This window comes from Protomyctophum bolini (genome assembly GCF_963924005.1).
Source record: "Protomyctophum bolini genome assembly, chromosome: 9".
In the NCBI taxonomy this organism is placed as follows: Eukaryota; Metazoa; Chordata; class Actinopteri; order Myctophiformes; family Myctophidae; genus Protomyctophum; species Protomyctophum bolini.
The window spans coordinates 27,343,666-27,364,097 of record NC_137870.1 but is presented as its reverse complement, the minus strand read 5'-3'; the positions used below and the strand labels follow the sequence as shown (position 1 = coordinate 27,364,097).

The 20,432-nt window shown below is 44.0% G+C and overlaps 2 protein-coding genes across 2 annotated transcripts in view; one reads left to right on the top strand and one right to left on the bottom strand.

The window, feature by feature from the left end:
• Positions 1–20,432, bottom strand: part of LOC308321803 (uncharacterized protein) — a 110,588-nt gene that overhangs the window by 62,251 nt on the left and 27,905 nt on the right. Inside the window, exons 4-5 of the mRNA XM_080772893.1 lie at positions 17,949–18,044; positions 17,195–17,221 (exon numbers count right to left, since the gene is read on the bottom strand). Coding sequence (XP_080629019.1) covers positions 17,195–17,221; positions 17,949–18,044 — 123 coding nt within the window. The remainder of the gene's footprint in view (positions 1–17,194; positions 17,222–17,948; positions 18,045–20,432) is intronic.
• Positions 7,884–11,429, top strand: LOC308321216 (piggyBac transposable element-derived protein 4-like; the record flags this gene model as incomplete). The annotated part of the gene is made up of 4 exons (XM_080772056.1): positions 7,884–8,065; positions 8,509–8,610; positions 8,833–8,921; positions 9,134–11,429. 4 exons carry the CDS (start codon positions 7,884–7,886, stop codon positions 10,996–10,998), a joined length of 2,238 nt encoding a protein of 745 aa, XP_080628182.1. The 3' UTR covers positions 10,999–11,429.

The following is a 20,432-nucleotide window of genomic DNA, read 5'->3' as shown; positions in this document are numbered from 1 at the left end:
CCCTGATTTTAATCACAGAGGTCTGTGATTAATAACACACACACACACACACACACACACACACACACACACACACACACACACACACACACACACACACACACACACACACACACACACACACACACACACACATGTAGCTACAGCCAAGGGTCTGGGAGTGAGTGGGGGGAGGGAGAGGGATGGAGGTGGTCGCAGGGGAGGCAAAATGGTTTGCGAGCTAACACTGTGGAAATCTGTCACTGCATCAAAACTCAACTCGCAAAACTGTCAACGCTCTAAAATGACAAGAGTGCGATGTTTACAGGGTCACGGAAGATTACATGAGTCTCAGAGGGGCTTCGGCTTGAGTCACGCAGGGGCTTATGAACTGTCATCTGAATAGAGAAATGTTACGCTGGGACGGCATGCCAGCTATGACGCCAGCCACAGTTGCATTCTTTTGTGAAAAAAACTGAGGAATGGAAATTTTATTAACCACTTGAGCCACATACTTTGTCATAAGACAAAATGACAAAATACATTGCTGATCTACAAGCTCACGATGAGTGGCCATGCGATCACGTTGTGTGCTTGTAGTGCATGGACTTCTTTCCTCCCATCCCTCCCAGTAAACTGACAGGGCAAAACCTCTGCTTGATAGATCTGCTGTTCTCAGAGGATGCATGTTATCGCTCATGATTGGCAGGGGGACTCCTTCACTTCAACTGGTCCACGTGTATAAGCTGCACAGGACAGGGCCAGAGCTTGTTGTTTTTATCTCGTTCACTGTCATGACAACCCGATTTCTATCAGGATCAGATTATTCCACACGCCCGCACGCACGCACGCACAGCTCCTCTCCATGGCTAGGTGGAGCTGGCCAACAACCGGCGGTGAGCCTTTCAAACAAGTCTTCCTGCATGTTCCTTTTCCATAGAGTCATTGACACTGTCAACTAGAGGTCCCAAAGCATTGGGCCTCGCCAGGAAGACCCCATAAGTGCACAAACTGTCAGAACTTCTATAGAGAGGACATTATTATTATTATTATTATTATTATTATTATTTCTCTCGCTGCCTTTGATACAAAGCCCAGGAATTAATAGAGTAATAAAAAACTAAAATGAGACACTTTCATGGCTCACTTAGTGGCATGTATTCCATTGATTGTTTATGCCACAACATGCACTGCAGAATTCAACACGCCATTGCTATCACCTTTCAAATACACAACACTATTATCTGATTCCAGAGGAATGTCAAAGCATTTCCTCTGCCAACATTGAGCCTCTCAAAATGTCTGCTGAGGATTCGTACATTGCTCATGTCATGGGTCCATATCGGCCTGGCACATGGGTCCATATCGGCCTGGCACATGGGTCCATATCGGCCTGGCACATGGGTCCATATCGGCCTGGCACATGGGGTCCATATCGGCCTGGCACATGGGTCCCATATCGGCCTGGCACATGGGTCCATATCGGCCTGGCACATGGGTCCATATCAGCCTGGCACATGGGTCCATATCGGCCTGGCACATGGGTCCATATCGGCCTGGCACATGGGTCCATATCAGCCTGGCACATGGGTCCATATCGGCCTGGCACATGGGTCCATATCGGCCTGGCACATGGGTCCATATCAGCCTGGCACATGGGTCCATATCGGCCTGGCACATGCAACTTACATGCACAGGCATGCAGGTGGGCAGATGCAACTCTCTCTCTCTATTTATCTCACATACACACGCATGCACGAACGCATGCACACTTGTATCGCTGTGGGGACATACAAAAAATCCATTAAAATGGCAATTGTTACCATGGGCAATATTTACCCTAATCCTAACTCCAATACCAACCTAAAAACAAAATGAGTTGCCTAATGCGGCTAACCCTGACCCCAACCCCTGAATCTTTTACTAATTGTAAGGTTAGCTTATAATAGGATACCTGTTAATGTATACATACCTGTTAATATCATATACTGTAGCAGAGGGCCAATCCTAAATCCCTATGGCTTTTTGTACTTTATTACTAATCCCTTTACGCTTTACTACATCATTACCTTTTTCGTAAATGAACTATACTGAAGCTTAGATGTACATCTCTTTACCCGTATCTGTAGTGTTTAATACTAGCCTGCATTGTGCAGCCAGACTTCATCTGCCTTTGCAATGCTGCATATTGCCCCAGGCCCACGCAGTGCCCCAGGCCCGCGCAGTGCCCCAGGCCCGCGCAGTGCCCCAGGCCCACGCAGTGCCCCAGGCCCACGCAGTGCCCCAGGCCCACGCAGTGCCCCAGGCCCACGCAGTGCCCCAGGCCCACGCAGTGCAGCGCAGTGGTATATTACAGTAGTATTGCAACGCAAGGCTACAGTTCTGCAGCTATGACAATTGAATTTCCCCTGCAGAATCAGTAAAGATCTATTCTATTCCATCTATCCAGCCATGGAAATAACCCCTTTTCCTTACGGGGGACCAGTAAATGTCTCCATAAGTCACATTTGACTGGTTTACGTCCATAGGACATTTTGGGCCCAACTTGGATAGTGGATCAAATCACGGGCATGGGCAAGACAAGACAAAAGTCAATAAGGAGCCAGTGGCCGTGGTATGTAAAGTTGGCTGAGCATGTTCCATCTCCCAGATGGTGCACATATGCATTTCACCGCCTGTCCACTGAATACTTTTCTGACAAGTCAGGGTTGAGAAAAGATACTAGCCTTCAGACAGGTCGACTCGTCTCCACGCACGCACGCACGCACACATTGTCAAGCGTTCCACAATGGTTACGCCACACAGCATATGATCATAACCTAACCATGCGAGGTATGTCTCTGATTCATATGCCTCGTCGTATGGCTGTCATCCGCTAAGCCAAACTATGGCAGATCTACAATACACAACTCACCACAAATGCCACAGCACAACACGTTGTTGGCCTTGTAGATCGGCTATGTTTGGTGCGTGACACCGTCATATGACAAATGATATATATATATATAAATTGGGCTTATGGTGAACACATGGGGGCGTTCCCCCGAGAGAGAGCAAGAAAAAGAGAGAGAGAGAGAGAGAGATGCGCGCGCACACACGCACACGCACACACACACACACACACACACACACACACACACACACACACACACACACACACACACACACACACACACACACACAGGGACAGATGTAGTCATGTCAATGCCCCCTGACGCTGAAACAACTACATAACATCGTTAACACGTTAACATTGCTGGTGAAACATTTGGTTAATGACACCACATGGTGAAACGCTGGTTAATGAACCACATGTTATGTCATGTGTGTGTTGTTTGTTTCAAAATAAAAAGGTCAAAATGGCTCTAAAACAGTTTCTTCTCTTTTTTCTTGCGCGATGTGGTTTTGCAACGAATCCAGGACCGTTCTGGAGTGGATGTTGCAATCATTTCACATGCAGGCTGCTAAGGCCTGTCGTCAGTGCAGGCATACTCCCTCGAGGCAGAGTCATACACTCAGATTGGTAAGGTTGGGAGCCACAGTTTCATTTCATTCAAATAGCACACAGTTCACACAGACGACGTACTGTACACTGGTTGATGTACACACCTGTTTTTCCAAACTGTTCTTATGAAGAAGAAGGTAGACCGTGGAAAAAGTACTAGTAAAGTGATGTGACGCATTGTGATCTTGTAGATCGGCTATTTTCGAATGGCCAAAATGTATATAGGGAGTCGTTATGTAATAATAATCAAAATCTACAAACTAGTTGGATCCGATATGTATTGGTATTGGAGATAACTGGAAATTGGAAATTTAAGTACATATACCTCAAAATTGTACTTAAGTGAATGTACTTAGTACTTTCCACCACTGCCGTGGGAAATTCTGTTTCAGCTTCACCCAGCTGATGGCTTCTCAGAGGTGCTCAGGGGATAGCTGTTGTGGTTCAAGTGTCTTGCTCAGTGACACTTCAAAATTAACAGTATACTGGGCGGCCCAGGAAGTAAACAGATCAGGTGAATTTTGCCATCATGATTTTGGAGGGGATTTGAACCGGAAACACTTGTGACATAATATGTGTTTCTGTTTCCTGTTCAAATTTGCTGCCAAGCCAATCAGCAAACTACCCAAACTAAAGCTATGCCACCATCTGAAAACCCAAGAAGACGTACCATGCATACAATTACACATAGAGCCCCGTTACCTCATGAATAAAATCAGTGAAATGCCAGTTGAAAAGCTTTATAAAGCCATTTTTATCACTTTTACAATTTGAGTAGACAACACTCAGGCATTGCAGTATACTGTATGCCAGCAATTTAATTGCAAACTAAACTTCCCAGATGAGAATAACCCAGGAACATCCAGTGGTTGTGGTGATTAAACGAACATGACCTCATAATTGGAAATACTAAGTAACAATGTTCTACAAGACAAAACATGGTGTCTTTCCAAAGCAAGAACAAGTCAGACAGACTGCAACAAACCGTGGTAATGATACCTGACCATCTTGATTGGCCACAAAATGCACTCCTTCCAAACCCAGGAGGTAGATACTGTAGATGTTTCAGATAACAACACATTATCAAACAACCTCCTCCTCCTCCTCCCCGAAAAACGTAAGCCTTCCATCAACCTGGAGACGGAACAGAGTGCCAGGCAGGTTGGCTGGCTCAGGCCGAGTCACAAATCAAAGTAGTTCCCCCGTGACCTATGAGGCTCCCGGGGTCTCACCTCTACCAATAACTGTAACCGGGGTCTCTCCAGGGGTGATCTGTCTTCACTGACGCTTAGGGAAGTACAAGGCAAGAGATTTCTCCAGTGCTATATAAACAACACTTAGGCCCCAGTGCCAGATGGACTGGAGGAACGAGGAGAGGAGCTGCTCCAGACCTGCTGGCAGACGGAACAGGGGAGAGGCTTGAAGCGAGAGCGCCAGGGGATGGCTCATCAACCCCCACAGCCAACAAATTGAGAAAACCTAACCCCAACCAACAGCCAGCGCTGCTGGGAAGGGAACACGGTCCCTACTAGTTAAAAAGGACCAGCGTTGCTGACATTGTTATGAGCGGCCTGCCACAACGGGAAGCTGTGGTGGACCAGTAGGCTACTTTAAAACACTGGTTTACCAAAAGGGAAAAGAATTACTGAGTTACAAAACCATTCCTCGACCACTTTAAAACCCTACATACTTCGCTGACCGTAGTTCCCCCTGGGGGTCTGTATATTTTAACCTCTACACCAAATCTATAAGATCTGCAAGATCGACTATTTTACAGCGAATGTTTGCCTATTAACGCTGAATTATGACACGCCCAGAATAGGGACTCGTTCATGTTGTCTCTCGACACAGACTGTTGATTCCCACCGTTTTCAAATGCTTCTGCTTAACAGTGCATCGGGAGCTCTGAAAATGAGCAGAAGAAAGGCTTGCATGCTGAAAAATTGAGTTGATAGAGTTGATAATGGTCTGAGGACAGAAACGTCCACTCTCTCTGTCACTTAATTTCACCAAGCCACTTTTTGCAAGTAAAAGACTATATATTTTGCATCCAAAGAGCCTCAATGTTCATTTTTAGGTGTGCATGACACTGACAGAGGACTTTAATGGACGTCCATGCTGGCCTTTCGCACCCGTCTTCAGCCCTAAGCCTCGAGTTTAGAGCGCAAACTTCTCAAATCTTTGGGCTCCATTTTCGCCACCGCTATACCCCTTATCGCTAAACTTCTTCGCCTTTTTTACTATTTTGAAAAACATTTTTTAATAGTTCAACTAGCCAATCTACATTGACACGCTGTGAGCTTGTAGACTGGCCATTTGAACTATTCAAAAAAAAATTGCAAAATAGTAAAAGAAAATGTTTTAGAAAATAAAGCAGACATGGACATTTATATACTCAATTCTAAAGATATCCTTTAAAGATATTTTCACAAACAGAAATGACAGACAGATTCAGAAGAGATTGTGAAAGAGTTCTTTGGCTTGAGAGACCAGACGAGGGATCGCGCAATTAACATGGTCTGACATGGTCAGTGAGTGATTCAACGGAACGTTCCACAGCTAATCAAAGCTCTTATCTCACCACACCTCCTTATCTGTATACGCTGACACGTCCATATAATGCTAAATAGGGTGTGTAGTGTATGCCGTCCTTCGTTAGATGAATGGAAGAGATTCGTGGTCCTTTCATAACATCTTCACCGAAAAGCAATGATGTTGAGAAATGTTGAGAAAACACAGTCTGGAAATGACATGAAATTAATGTCAAGAGTCTCGCAAATGACACGAGATTCATCAGACGGAGGCATTCGCAACAATAACAGAGAAACAGAACACATTGGAAGTGGGTTAGGGGGTTGGGGGTGAGATTTTAAGGTTGATTCGGGGGTCTGCAATATAAAAGTTTTCTCTTTTTTTGTCTGTAAACCTTGGTCCCAGCAGAGGACAGAGCCGGGAGGGGAGGGAATACGCAAGAATGCCATCTATCACATGTCTGCCTCTGGTGTCTTCCAGGAGCAGTGTGTGATTTGTGGTGTGTTTGTCGAGAGGCTGAGGATATTTCAACACTGAAATACACACGTTGAGAGTATGCACTTAACCACTTCCTACCTGCCCTCCCTACTTAGGGCATGTAATTTTGAGGAAAAATCTTTAAATATTCAAATATAACTGTAAAATGGCAGATCTGTTATTTCTGCTACTTGTCATTCGATGAAGTATAGCAGGGCTTAAAGGGTTAGTTCAGATTTTTGGACTTAAAGCTGTAGGAAATACTTGACATTAATATAGTGGTTGAAAACTATTGATTGCCTGAGTCCCGTGGTGGGAGTTCTGGTCTGGTTTTGGTGATTATTAACCTGTCTAGCCCCACGCCCCCGCCGGCGGGGGCGTGCCCTATTTACCTCTGAACAGCACTCAATAAATCAATAGAGACATTATCAAACTGCAATTTCAATGTTGATTCTGCTACAGTGGGCATATAGCCTATATAATCCGCTGCCATTGTATTTATAATATAATATATAATATAATTTATAAGCATTTAAAAAATAGTGTCTAATATTTGCATATGCCAGAAATATAATAAATATATACCTTCTAACTCGTATAGAAAACTTTCCCGTAAGCTAGACAAACAAACTTAGTATCAAAACGCATGAGGGGATTGAGCTCTTTAGAATGAGACTAATCTTGACTTGATACGATGTAAACTCGTCTCTCTAGCGTCGAAAACGTAAACAAACAATGTTCGCAAAAAAAAACATCTCCGCAAATTGTGGTTCATCTTTGCTCTGTAACTCCATGAAAACCTTGCTTGACTCGGCTTTCTGTCCTAATCTCCAAAGACACATCCTTCATGAGTCATTTGCATACTATTGTTTCCTTCCTGTGCCCTTACAAAGAAAACTAACCTGATTGACAGCGAGACACGTCCATTCACTGCTATGGACCACCAGTACTTTGCACCCATTGGACGAAAAAATAAAATGGCTGAGTCATGTTGGCTTGTGGGTAGCTCGAATCTACACACCGAGAGCTTTCAAAGGCTGTTTCAACCATCGTCATAGCCCAAACTATGGCTGAGATATGCTTCTGCGTATAGGCGGAACCAGTGTTCCCTCAAATACTCCTTTGCGCGTGACGCACGGCGCTCTACCTTTGTGCGCTGAGCTGCGCTCCTCCGAATGCGTCTGAGGAGGCTACACGTTGTTTTGCTGCTTCCAGGAAAATATACTAAGGATAAATACGTGACATCACTTCCTTCATGGAAAAAGGATAGCTTTTTCTAGACGGGAAGAAGGAAGTGAGACGGCAATAACATTGTGAAGCTGACGCAACAAGACGCCAACACGTTACAGTAGCACCGGTTTGTTTACATTTATTTGCACAGCCAGAGACAATGGCTAGTTGGAGGAAAGGAAAGGAGAAAGGGGAAAGGAAATACCCCGTAGAGGACGTTTTATCGTTCCTTCTGAAGGACCCAGGGGCGCCGGTGATTTTGTCTGATTCTGAGGACAGTTTTGACGAGGATTTTCTCGGTGTGAACGGCCAGAGTGAGGTGGACCGTTCTCTTTCTGAAAGGTTTGTAATTTGTTTCAATACCCATGTCCTGATCTACCGTGTGTGTGCGTGATACAATGATAAATACGTGAACAATGATAATATAAAATATGATAATAATTATGATGATAATAGTAATAATACCGTGTGCGTGCGTGATACAATGATAAATAGGTGAACAATGATAATATAAATTATGATGATAATGGTAATAATACCGTGTGCGTGCGTGCCAGTATCACCTTTTAGTAAACAATGATAATATAAAATATGATAATAATTATGATGAAGATAATGGTAATAATGATGATGAATGTTGAATTATAATAATGATGAAGAATGACAATAATAATAAAAAGGGTAATGGTAATAATCATAATCAGGCAGCCCATTTACTCATTTTGCAATGTTTGTTTGAAAATATATTTTCTTTGTGTAATCTAATTGTAATTTGTCTAACACAGTGAGGAGGATAGCTTGTTGCTCTCCAAGCTGCTCATCAATGAAGGTGATGAAGAGGGAACAGCTGGCAGAGTTACTCCAACCGCAGTCGTGGAACCTGTGAGGTTTGTCATTTTTACTAGCAATGTCCTCATGTGTGTGTGTGCGTGCATGTGTATTTGAAAGAGAAATAAATTATAATTGTATGTTAGCTATATGTACAAAATGTAATTGATGATTGATTTATAGATACATATAGATACATACAAAGACTGTGGTGTGCTTCCGTGCGTGTGTCTTAGCTTTGTGTAGATCTGATTGTAAGTTCAACTTTGTCTAACCCACAGTGATGAAGAGGAGAGCTCTCTGCAGGTCCAAGCTGCTCAACAGCTGTCAACAGCAGCCATGACATCTACTTCTGTTGCTCCAACAGCAGGTAAATCTAACATACAGCCACACACATACACACCACCCCACCCCCCAACACACACACACAATCACCCCCCACCCCACCCCCCCACCACACACCCCACCCCCCCACCACACACACAAACAATCACACAGACCCCCCCACACACACACACACACACACACACACTCACCATAATTCTCCATGCCGCCAGCTAAGCTCCAGACTTCTCATTTCAGCTAAATCACTCCACTCCACACGGAGATCTACACAGACAGCGGCGACGGCCTCTGTTGCTCCAGCACCAGCGCCACGTGCATCTGGAGTTAGACGCCGATCTGCACCTTCACTACCCGGTAGAAAGCTACGTGCCCCTGCTCGCCCACTATCCGCACCACTGCCACTGATACCATCATCATCATCTGATGACATCATTTCATCCGACCCTGAATTCCGTCCCCCGCCCCCCAAAAAAACTGTCTCTCGACCAGCCTCAAAGGGAAAGCGCAACGACAGTGCGTCCACATCCCGATCGGCAGAAGGTGTGAGGGATGAGGAACGATGGCGCAACAAGGAGAGCAATGATGAACAGCCAGAACCTCTTGCCTTCAAACCACACAGACCCCCTGGCCCCATAATTGACACAACGAAACCATGGACCCCACTTTCACTTTTCCACCTTTTTTTCAGCCATTCAGTTATGCTCACTTTGATAAAAAACACAAACAGCAACGCTGCCAAGAGAATTCAATCGGGCATGAAGTTTACCTGGAAGATGCTGACGCTGAAAGAGTTCCACACATTCCTTGCCATTGTTCTCTTTTCAGCATTGGTCAATGTGCATCACAGAGCAGATCTTTGGCGGAAACAGTACCCGTATAATTTCATTTTCCCCGGCGACAGGATGGCACGGAACCGGTGGGAATCCATTATGTGGTCACTCCATTTGAGCAACCCTGACGACGACGAGGAAAACGACAGAAAGAAGGGCACCAGTTCCTACGACCGGTTGTTTAAAATCAAGCCCCTGTACACAGAGATCGTGTCAGCCTGCCAATCATATTTCCAACCATATCAGAACATTGCAATTGATGAGAGGATGGTGGCGAGCAAGGCGCGGGTTCACTTCAAACAGTATATGAAGGATAAGCCAACTAAATGGGGCTTCAAGCTTTACGTTCTGGCTGACTCCTCCACTGCGTACACATGGAACTTTTTTGTGTACTCTGGTAAGAGTGAGTCAGAGTTAGTCAAAGGCAAGGGGCTAAGCTACACCTCCGTCATCGACCTGCTGCCTTTCAACCTCCTCGGTACCGGGTACAAACTGTTTGTCGACAACTTTTACACTAGCCCTGCTCTCTTCCAGGATTTGGCCAAGAAAAGGATTGGATGTTGTGGAACAATCCGGAAAGACCGTATTGGGTTTCCAAAAACTGCAGTGAATGATTTGGGCAAGAAAGCTGAAAGGGGAGATCTGCGGTGGATCCGTAAAGACTTCCTTCTTTTCGTGAAATGGATGGACACACGTCAAGTGCAGATCTGCTCCACACTGCACAAGGCATACAGTGGAAAGACAGCGAGGAGGCAGGTGAAGGAGGCTGGTGTGTGGAGTGTGAAGGACATTCCCGTCCCCGATGCCATACTGGACTACAATGTCAACATGGGTGGAGTGGACCTTTCTGATGCACTCATTGGCTACTACAGCGTGCACCACAAAACAATGAAATGGTACAAGACTTTTTTTTTCCATTTCCTGGACATTGCGGTGGTGAACAGTTTCTTGCTCCACAAGGAACTGTGTAAGATCAAAAATGAGCGTCCGTTGACTCACAAGGCCTTCATAGAGACCTTGATTCGAGAAATGATTGACCTTTCTCATGGCCAAGGAGCAACAGAAGTTACAGAACAAGAGCCCCGCCCCACAACCTGCATGCCATTGTTTTATGGTTCTGATGGCACTGAAAGCAGAAGGTACTGTGCAATGTGCAAGAAGGCTGGCAGGGGGGAGAGAGTAAAAACCCCAGTATATTGCGGGAAATGCCAGGTAGCCCTCTGCCTCGTTGCCAAAAGAAACTGCTTTGTGGAGTGGCACAACAACATGTAGCTCTTGTGTTTTGATTGATTGATTGATTGATTACAGTACATTTCAAGCCCAAATCAATACAAAACTGTTAACTGTGGATGACACCATAAAGCATTACACTTGTTTACAATAGGGTCCACCATGTTCAGTTCATCATAATACTATACACATACAAATATACACTTCTATATTGCCAAAAACAGAATCAATAATCATTGTCTCCTTTTGAGACCTTTTGTGTGAGATAATTTCATTCTCCAGGGTTTATAGTTTTTATATTACAGATTTTATTTTATTTTCTAGTTTATTCTTTATGTAAAGTAAGTTTTTGCTTGAGTATTTCCAATGTTCAATCGTTGTTGGCGGAAAATCATATTGCTTCCATATTGCATTGTGTAGAAGAAACAGGTTTGTTTTGTTGTTGTGGGGTTTTTGTTTGTGTAAAGTACTGGAGTATTTCCAAATTTCAATACCGGTAGTTTTCCTTCTACTACACTACATACAATTTATTTTGTATAATAAAATTCCAATGAGACGTGTAAAAATGTTTTGTTATTCATTTTAGACACACACACACACACACACACACACACACACACACAATGGTAGTGGTACTTTCTATGTCCCTGGCTTGGTGCAGAGTGACCTTACAGTCACAGTTTTTGATATGCATCTTATTGCTCCATTTGGAGTCAAAATAATACAATTTAGATGGGTTTTACATTGAAACCATGCACAATGATAGATCTGCTAAAAAACAGGGTGAATATGATGGAAACATGACTCTATTATGTTCACATAACATAATGTAAGGGACCTGTGTTGTTAGTTGTTGCAGAAATGTCCTTTAGCAAGTCAAATCATGTTTGGGTACATTTTGGGCATTTCCTCTCCAAATCTGTGTCCGCCTAGCACTAATCTCACTAAAACATCTGTAACATCTGTCTAGATTGTAGCACATTCATCAAATTTTGCCTAAAGATTGATGACACCTTGGTGGAACTTTTCTCATTTCACTATATATGTTTTCAATGAGGTCTTGAGGCTCATTCACTACTCAGAATGCAAACTTTCCATAGGCGGAGGTCTTTTTCAGTTATCTTTTCCTGAGTAAGTGATCACAGTAGGACACTTTGGTGAGAGAAATGTGATGTTTTACACTGCATTCATTTATTTTTAGGGGTTATCTTCCATTTGGAGAAGAAGTGTAGCCATAACCATTGTAGTTTTGTGTCCACAACTGTTCCAATTTGGGCACACACTTTAGGCGGATTTTCCCCTGGACCCCCCTGGAGTTTAACAGGTTAAGTAGTTCCGGTCATTTGGTAGGGGGCACTGGAGGCCACTCATTAAAAATAAATTAATCCACAAAACTATAGCATAATTTGTATTGTTGACCTATTTCTACCATATAGCAGCATAGTGCAACTTTCGTTCAACTTTGACCCCTCTGTCACATCCTCATGGAACTATGGTGTTGTGCTGCTGCTGGCGTAGTGATACTGGACACAAAAGTAGTTCCATGTGACAGAGGGGTTAAAGTGGCTCTATGGTAGAAATAGGTCAACAATACAAATGATGGTATTTTTATTGCGTGGTCCCCAGACGCCAAAATCAGACCAGAACGCCTACCACAGGACTATATTAATGGCAAGTATTTCCTACAGCTTTACGTCCAAAAATCTGAACTAACCCTTTGATGCACCCATCTTTATTCATCAGTTAATGTGTTGGGTATGAAATAATCCAAATCTAATCATCTCAAAATGTAGTGGAGTAAGAAGTATTTGCCTCTGAGATATAGTGGAGTATAAGCATAAAGTATCGGGGGGAAATAAAATAGGCTACTCAAGTAATGTAAAAATGTCAAGTGGAATTGTACTTATTTCACTTTATGATAAGAAAAGAGAACAGTTTTGGACATACAAGGTTTCCACCCAACAGAGACGATATACTCTAGTCTACTCTAGTGCAAACACACAGGGTTGTTGTCGTAACATAGATAACACACATGGTCTTACATTTGCATAAACACACACACATGGCCGCATGCGCTCTCACATGCACACGCTGTGCGACGGCTCCGTAGATGCAGGGGTCTCAGCTGCACTAATGGGAAGCACATGTTTCTGCGGGAGGAGGAGACGACCGGCCCACTCCCAGATCATCTTCCTCTGGCTAATGACTCTCATCCTCATCCTCACATCTATCTGTCTCCTCTTCCTGTTTTCCAGGCCTGTAAAGTAAACTGCACTCCTTCAGTGTGGAGGCTTGATCTAAACCAGAAGAGGGGCAGATGAGCCACAGGTGGGGCCTTTTGGTTTCTGCATCCCCACATAAGGGCTTTCATTATACAGTACATCCACCCGCTCTCTGTGCCTCAGTGCTGGAAGGTATGACTAAGTACATTTACTCAAGTTCTGTACTTTAATTATGAACTTAATTATTTAATAAAAAACATCAATGATGTATTGTCTGTCTGTCTGTCTGTCTGTCTGTCTGTCTGTCTGTCTGTCTGTCTGTCTGTAGGCACAGCAACACAACACAACACAACACAACACAACACGTGTTAGTATTTTGTGTTAGATGCTGCTTCCCATTGAAATGTTCCTATGTTTCTATACTGTCAATGCAATGTGTAGCCTTACCTAATACAGAGCCGCCATACTGTATGTATTGCTCCGCAAACTAAATCTCAGTATAACCCATACTACAATTTGGGCATAGACTGTAGTCTGTAGTGCTATATGTTCCATATATCTTCTGTGCCATGTCTGTGATCTGAGGCAGAGCGATCTCATTTCATCTCTACTACTTTGAACATGTCAGATTTTATCTATGCATCTGACCTCTTACACACATCATTCAGTCAATCATTCTAATCTCTTCTCACAGGTCATGGAAGCCGTATCTAAAGCAGCTCGAGAGTCATTCCTCAGAGGCAGACAGACATATCGCTTTATCATATTCAAGTGTTTCTGGCCCTCAGAGAAATCACTGACAAACCAAATGTGGACGCATTGATTTCCCAATTTGAACAAAATCCCACCAACGTAACTGAATATTTGGTTGCTATAATGAAATTACATCAACAGGCTTAAAAACCAGCCAACTTATATGTTTCTCGTTTCATGGCCTAACCGCTAACCGTTAGTGACACAAGGTTATAAAAAAAAAGAAAAAAAGTTTGGCAATATAAGGTCTGAGAATTGAATCCACCTTCACTGAATGAGTGAATGCAGGAAAAAAGGGAAGTGTCTAACAGCTGTTCGGCAAGAGAGAAATGTTCCCCTTTTCCGGCTCTCAATGTCTGGTCAAAGCCGGATGCTGACAAGATTCACAATTAGTTTAGCATTTACAAGGCCTGGCACGAGCCGCTCCGCAATCCACTGCAGTCACGCCACTCCGATCACCAGCTGCTGCCTGCGTCCGCTCTTACAGGCCAAGCAAGGTGTGCACCTGTGGAATGCGACTACATTACTCGCCACACATTGTACAATGAATGGTACAACTGTGTTTGCATAGGTATATTAAAGGGGGACAGAGAAAATACTGCAGGTGTTGTGTAAAGAACGTCAGCTTGCACATCTGTTTAGGCATGGTATTTGCCTTAACGTACTGAAGGTTAACAGAGATGGGTCAACCTTTTCCTATATATGCTAGCATGCAGTGTACAGTTTCATTTTGGCAAGTCTTTTTCATTATACGCCAAGCACTGACTTAACTAAAGCAGATGGTTTCAACCTGCTCCACTGACAACATTCTGAAGTGCATTTATATAGTCATGGAAAGTTCATGCTGGGATGCAGAAAGTCATTTTGTTGAAAAGCTCCAAAGCCCTCCCATAGAAAGAATAAATAAATAAACCTAATCATGTGGATCCACATGGGATCAATGTGGATCATGAACTTCCAAGTGGCCAGCCAGTCAGTCATCTATGATGTCAGTCATCTATTATGTGCGTATCTATGAAGGGACTCTAAATTTGGGGCCAGGTTTCAGCCTGATCAGATGGATGGATTCATTATACAATATTTCGGGTAAAATGTGTGAAAACAACATCACAAAATCACTTGTCGGATTACCACACAGACACGGACAGACACACAGACCCCCCCCCCCTTCTAACAGCTAGACTCCTGCACGCCATACAAAAAAATTGAAATTAGAAATTTGAAAAAGATAAATAAAGTTGTCCAAATACATTTAATTCTTCCTCCAAACTGTAAATTGTTATAGCACCCAGCCATAAAGGTACATGTATATTACAACCCCTTTGTGGCTACTATTCTCAACATTTCAAAAAGGTGTAATCTTAACAAATGCTGACACGCGGTCTACAGTATGATGATGTATAATGATAAGAGCGCCTCTCACTTCACACGGATGTGATTTTTTTTTTTACTCTAATCTAATTTCTGCCATGTAGCGCTGGCGGGCAAGAGAAGAAGTGAGAGACAGAGAAATAAAGTGCATACAAAAGCCAGGCACTATACTTCTCAAGAAAGGCTGTTCTGTTGACCCCTGCAGCCAAAGTCAACTTCCCCAGAATATCTGAAATTAGGCCAAGAATACAAAACAACTCTCACAGCCCAATGACCTATTAAGAGAAGAGGGAGGGGGGGGGGGGGGTGTCACCCACAGTAATCTGCTCCAGGTCTTATCAGGACTCATAAGACGATTACACGGTCCCTTATCTTTCCCGACACGTCGAGCTGGGCCCAGATGGAATCAGCGATGCTTTTGGAAATTAAATGATGGCTTAGAGAACCGTTGCTAATGCACCCAAATACCCTTGCGGCCCGAAATGGAGCAAAGAAAAATATTTACAGTGGCAGTATGGGGGAGAAGAAGAAGAAGGGGCTGTGGTGGAAATTCAACACGGTGTATGGTTTCCAGATATTGTAAGTGCTCCGCGGTACAATAACATTAATCAGTGGCACTGGCACCATTGTTTGTTGGGCGCTGATGATGGGGGAGTTTGCAGGCTGCCAATCATGAACAGTGTTGCCATGTCGGCTTATTATAAGTGACTTTGGGCTTGTTTATCTGTAAAGCGGCTTGTAAATATTGGTAGTTGCGGGTCACGTTGAATGATTCAATGGAGAATTTAAATAACATTTGTGTGAGCAAGTAGACATGTTAAATCATGATGATGTACGATGATAAGAGCAGCCCCTCACTTCACACGGGTGTGACACCAGTGGTTCTCAAATACAGTATTTCCATGTCATGAACCCCCAAATTAATATGCAAATATGTCTTTTTATCCCACGATTTTGCAACCCATTTTTTCACCCAGTGTCAATTATCTAATGTAATCCTGGGCGCTACACTTCCTCTGCCAACCTGGCTGCGGAGAGCAATACTGACTTCCTTCTATATGCATGAGGAGTCCATGCTGCTTCTTTATACCTAACAGGGGGAGTTTCCCCGGTTGGCGCATTTAGAGTTTAGAGAGTTTAGAGACCAGGATTACTGCACGTTATTTCTGAGGGTACCTACCCTAGGGGACACGGGGAGAACATGCAAACTCCACACAGAAAGACCCTTTTTCCAACCCAACCCAGGGTATGGGCACTGATGACGTGGAGAAGAGAATGTGCCTCCAGCGGGAATCGAACCCAAGTATATATGGGTTTAATGTGCTCATGTTAGTAGTCGCTCTTCTTTTGGGCTTGTTTTCCTAGACCTGGTTGTTTATTTCTCTCACAAAATCTGGCAACACTGATCATGGCTTCCTGATACAGCGGCGGTAGCAGGGGGTTTGGTCAGTCAGTCACACCCAGACAGGACGTCCCCACACAGGCTGCCAAGCCGTTGTGTGAACCAACCATGAAAACATGGGGGAGGGGGGGTTGGTGATAAGGAGTGTAGTTGCTGTTGCTTAGCCACTGTGCTGTGTGTATGGACGGGTCTCACCCCAGACTGTTGGCATGTGGGCTGAATGCATTCCGCAAGCATGCATTGCACACCCACACCCACACACACACACACACACACACACACACACACACACACACACACACACCCACTGTACGCTAACTCACAACAATACACATAATTTCCTTCCTTCCACTAAGGCACTATACAGTGTCAGTACCAAGTTGTGTACATTAGCTATATAGATAGTAGTATACACGACTGACTGTACATCCCGCTAAATGTACAGTATACAGTAATACAGTAATAATAATATGGAGATGTTTCCACTCACCCGGCTTGGGAGGCTTTCCACCGGCCCCTGTTACATAAAGAAATAAAATAAATGAATGAACTATTACTAAACTGAAGTTGTAAATCACTAGAGCACTGTTTCTCAATGTCTGGTTGGGGGGCCCATGCACCGGGGACCCTTACAGGTCTGAAACTCTGAGAGTGTACACATGGATCTAAGTGTTCATTTAACAAGAGGCTCGGGCCTCTAGACCTCTACATGCATTAAGGTTCTGCCTATATAATGGGGGGCAGAAACTGTATGGAGACCGCCAAACTTGACGTCTGTGTGTGTGTGTATCGCACACATAGTCTGGCCTGGACACCATATTTGGCTAACATGGAACTACATATATGGGCATAAAATGGATCAAAAAGACCCAGTGTCAAAAATGCCAATTTTAATAGGGTTGCCCAGCAGAAGTATGATGAAAGTTTTTGGGGGAATATGTTAATATATTTATTACCAAAAAATGCACAAAGACCAGCACACCGTCTGCACTTGCTGTCTTTGACTGAAACGTTGCTTAATAAAAGTGTTCATATAAGTGCAGGTTGGGCCATTGTGCACTTTTGTGCATTTTATTACATACTTTGAGCCCTGCCTACGCACCCGTCTCTGAGCCTATCGGGGGTGCTTTGTTGCCTATGTATTTACTACCAAATGTATTTGTAAGAGTTTACAAGGAGTAGCCTATACACAAAACAGCCGTCCACCAAACCAGTCATTGTTAATGTCAGATGCAAGTCCATACCTAGTCCTAGTCCTCCAGCTCCTAGTCCTCCAGCTCCAACACCTCCAGGCACCAAACCTCCAGGAACCAGACCTCGTCCTCCACCATAGCCTCCACCTGGTGGCGTCACACACATCCAAAACATCATCACCGTCACTGTCATCATCTTTTCTTTTTCTTTTTTTTTTTTGGGGGGGGGGGGCTTTTTTGCCTTTATTGATAGTTATTAGTGAAGACAGACAGGGAAGTGAGAGGGAGGGAAGGGGAGAGACATGCAGCAAAGGTCATCATGAACGGGACTCGAACACGCAACACACCTCCAGGCCAGAGCCTATATGTAGCATGCGCCTGGACCACTTGGCCAGCGGGCGCCCCGTCATCTTCATTGATAGTGTTCAACAACACACTGATAATCTACCATATAGAGTTCAAGTTGTCTGCCTGTGGCAGCCAGGCCAGGCGGCTGGCCGGATAGTGCCAAAATATTGAGCTGCCTGACGTCACACACGGCAATGGTGGAATATGCCCAGAGGGAGGAGGGCCTGGGATAGGAAGAGAGAGACAGGGAGACAGAGAGAGATGGGAAGAGCGAGCCCTATTTCACCCTTGCAGTACGAAGCCGAATTTGATGATCGGCACATCGCATAGTGACACACCACCGCGTTAAGTCCCAGGCTTCCAGAACGTGCACCGGTGGCATTCAGATTCATTACCCTCCTCGTTTGATGGCTTAGCAGCAGATTTGAACCAGGAGACACATAATTATGACACCTTTACATGTGTTTGTGGTTGTTGTGAGCCACCTTCTGGAATTAAAGCCGGGATGACATTTAATGTGCACGGAGGCATTTAACAAGCTGATAAGCTGCTCTCTGCTCGTCATCATCATAAACGCCATTCTCCGTGACTATAGTCAAAGTGGGGAAGTTGAGGTGTGTGTGTGTGTGTGTGTGTGTGTGTGTGTGTGTGGGAGGGAGGGAGGCATAGCTGAGTGGGTAAAGAGGCCATCTGGTAATCGGAACAGAAGGTCACTGGTTCAACCCTTGGCTCACCCATGCATCCACATATTGAAGTGTCCCTGAGCAAGACACTTAACCCCTCGTTGTCGAGTGCAAGACATCTGCTGGGTGAATGCAGAAAAGTAATTTCATGAGAATGAGGAATGGGTGCTCTACAGGACGACACGGCTCCACACATGCCTCGCTGGGGATTCTTAATGACAGCGGTTGGAATGCAACATGTCATGTTTATTGCAACAAACAGAGTCATTCAACTATTCTTCTGGGGGTCTGATAACAACACATCTGTTCTCTGCTGCTAGCCTCCTTACCGATCGCCTTTTGATCTACCAGATGAGATGATCAGATTGATTGGGCTATACTGTACGTAACTGAAGGGATCAATTGAGTTTATCAAAAACCTTTCTCCCCAGATGGTCAGAATTATCTTTATTATGAATACAAAATAATTGATTCAGTCATCAGTAGTTTATGATATTTATTATTAAATTATTGACTTAATCTGGAGCGCCAATGGCCTAGTGAGTGCATACCACACATAGGCATGGGTTCGATTCCAGAGCACAACAACCTTTGAGAATAATTCTATTCTAATTAACAAGCTACAACACATAAATGCAATGGTGGGTTTTCACTGTCTGGCACAGGGTGATCACATTAGCGGAAAACGGCTAAGTGACCATGTGTCCAAAAAGGTGGACACTGGACACATGACACCACCGTGTCAAAAACCAGTGAGGAGGTCACTGGCCAAACGCCCCTTAATGTCCTGCTTAATGTCCTACAGCTATACTGGAGTATGTTGTACGTGTGGTTGCAAAGTGTGTGTCTGCCATGTATGTGTCATAACTCATAACACACAGAGCAGATAGAGGAGCCACTTTGGCTATCAGTGTCTCAGTGGCTGTGATGTGCCAGGTCTTGCTCTCTAAAGCCCATCCAGGCCATCATGTCCGTTTAGCAAGCAAGCCTGGCTGGCGAGGGCCCTGGATGGTGTCATTGTGGAGTTTGATTGTTGAAAGATGTTGCACTATTGAATAAATAGCCTACAGAGGTGTTTTATGCCTCAAGTGTATGACACGTATGCAACTTCAACTGAGTTTGAAATGTTTCTATAGTAGGATATGAATACATTGTTTGTGAAAAGGCCTGTTAGATGATGCTGTATAGATGACTCTGAAATAACTATTTCATTGATTGGTTTGGTTTTGGCAACATCACTGCTAGGACTGCAACTATCAATTGGTTAGCTTTTTCAACAGATTTAACTTTTTTAATTGATTTTTCTTTTGATCATTTGTGACAGGATTTGTTCTAATAATTTATTTTAATCGAAAATTCGTTAATTGCACAGTCCACAGAAGAGAATCTTTCAGGCCTGTTGCTTTGCAAGACATTACTCTATACTGTAAGCCATATCTCCAAAACTGGTGGGTCAAACTGAACAGCTAATATGTCAATTTGAAGCTCTGAATCCCTGCTTTCA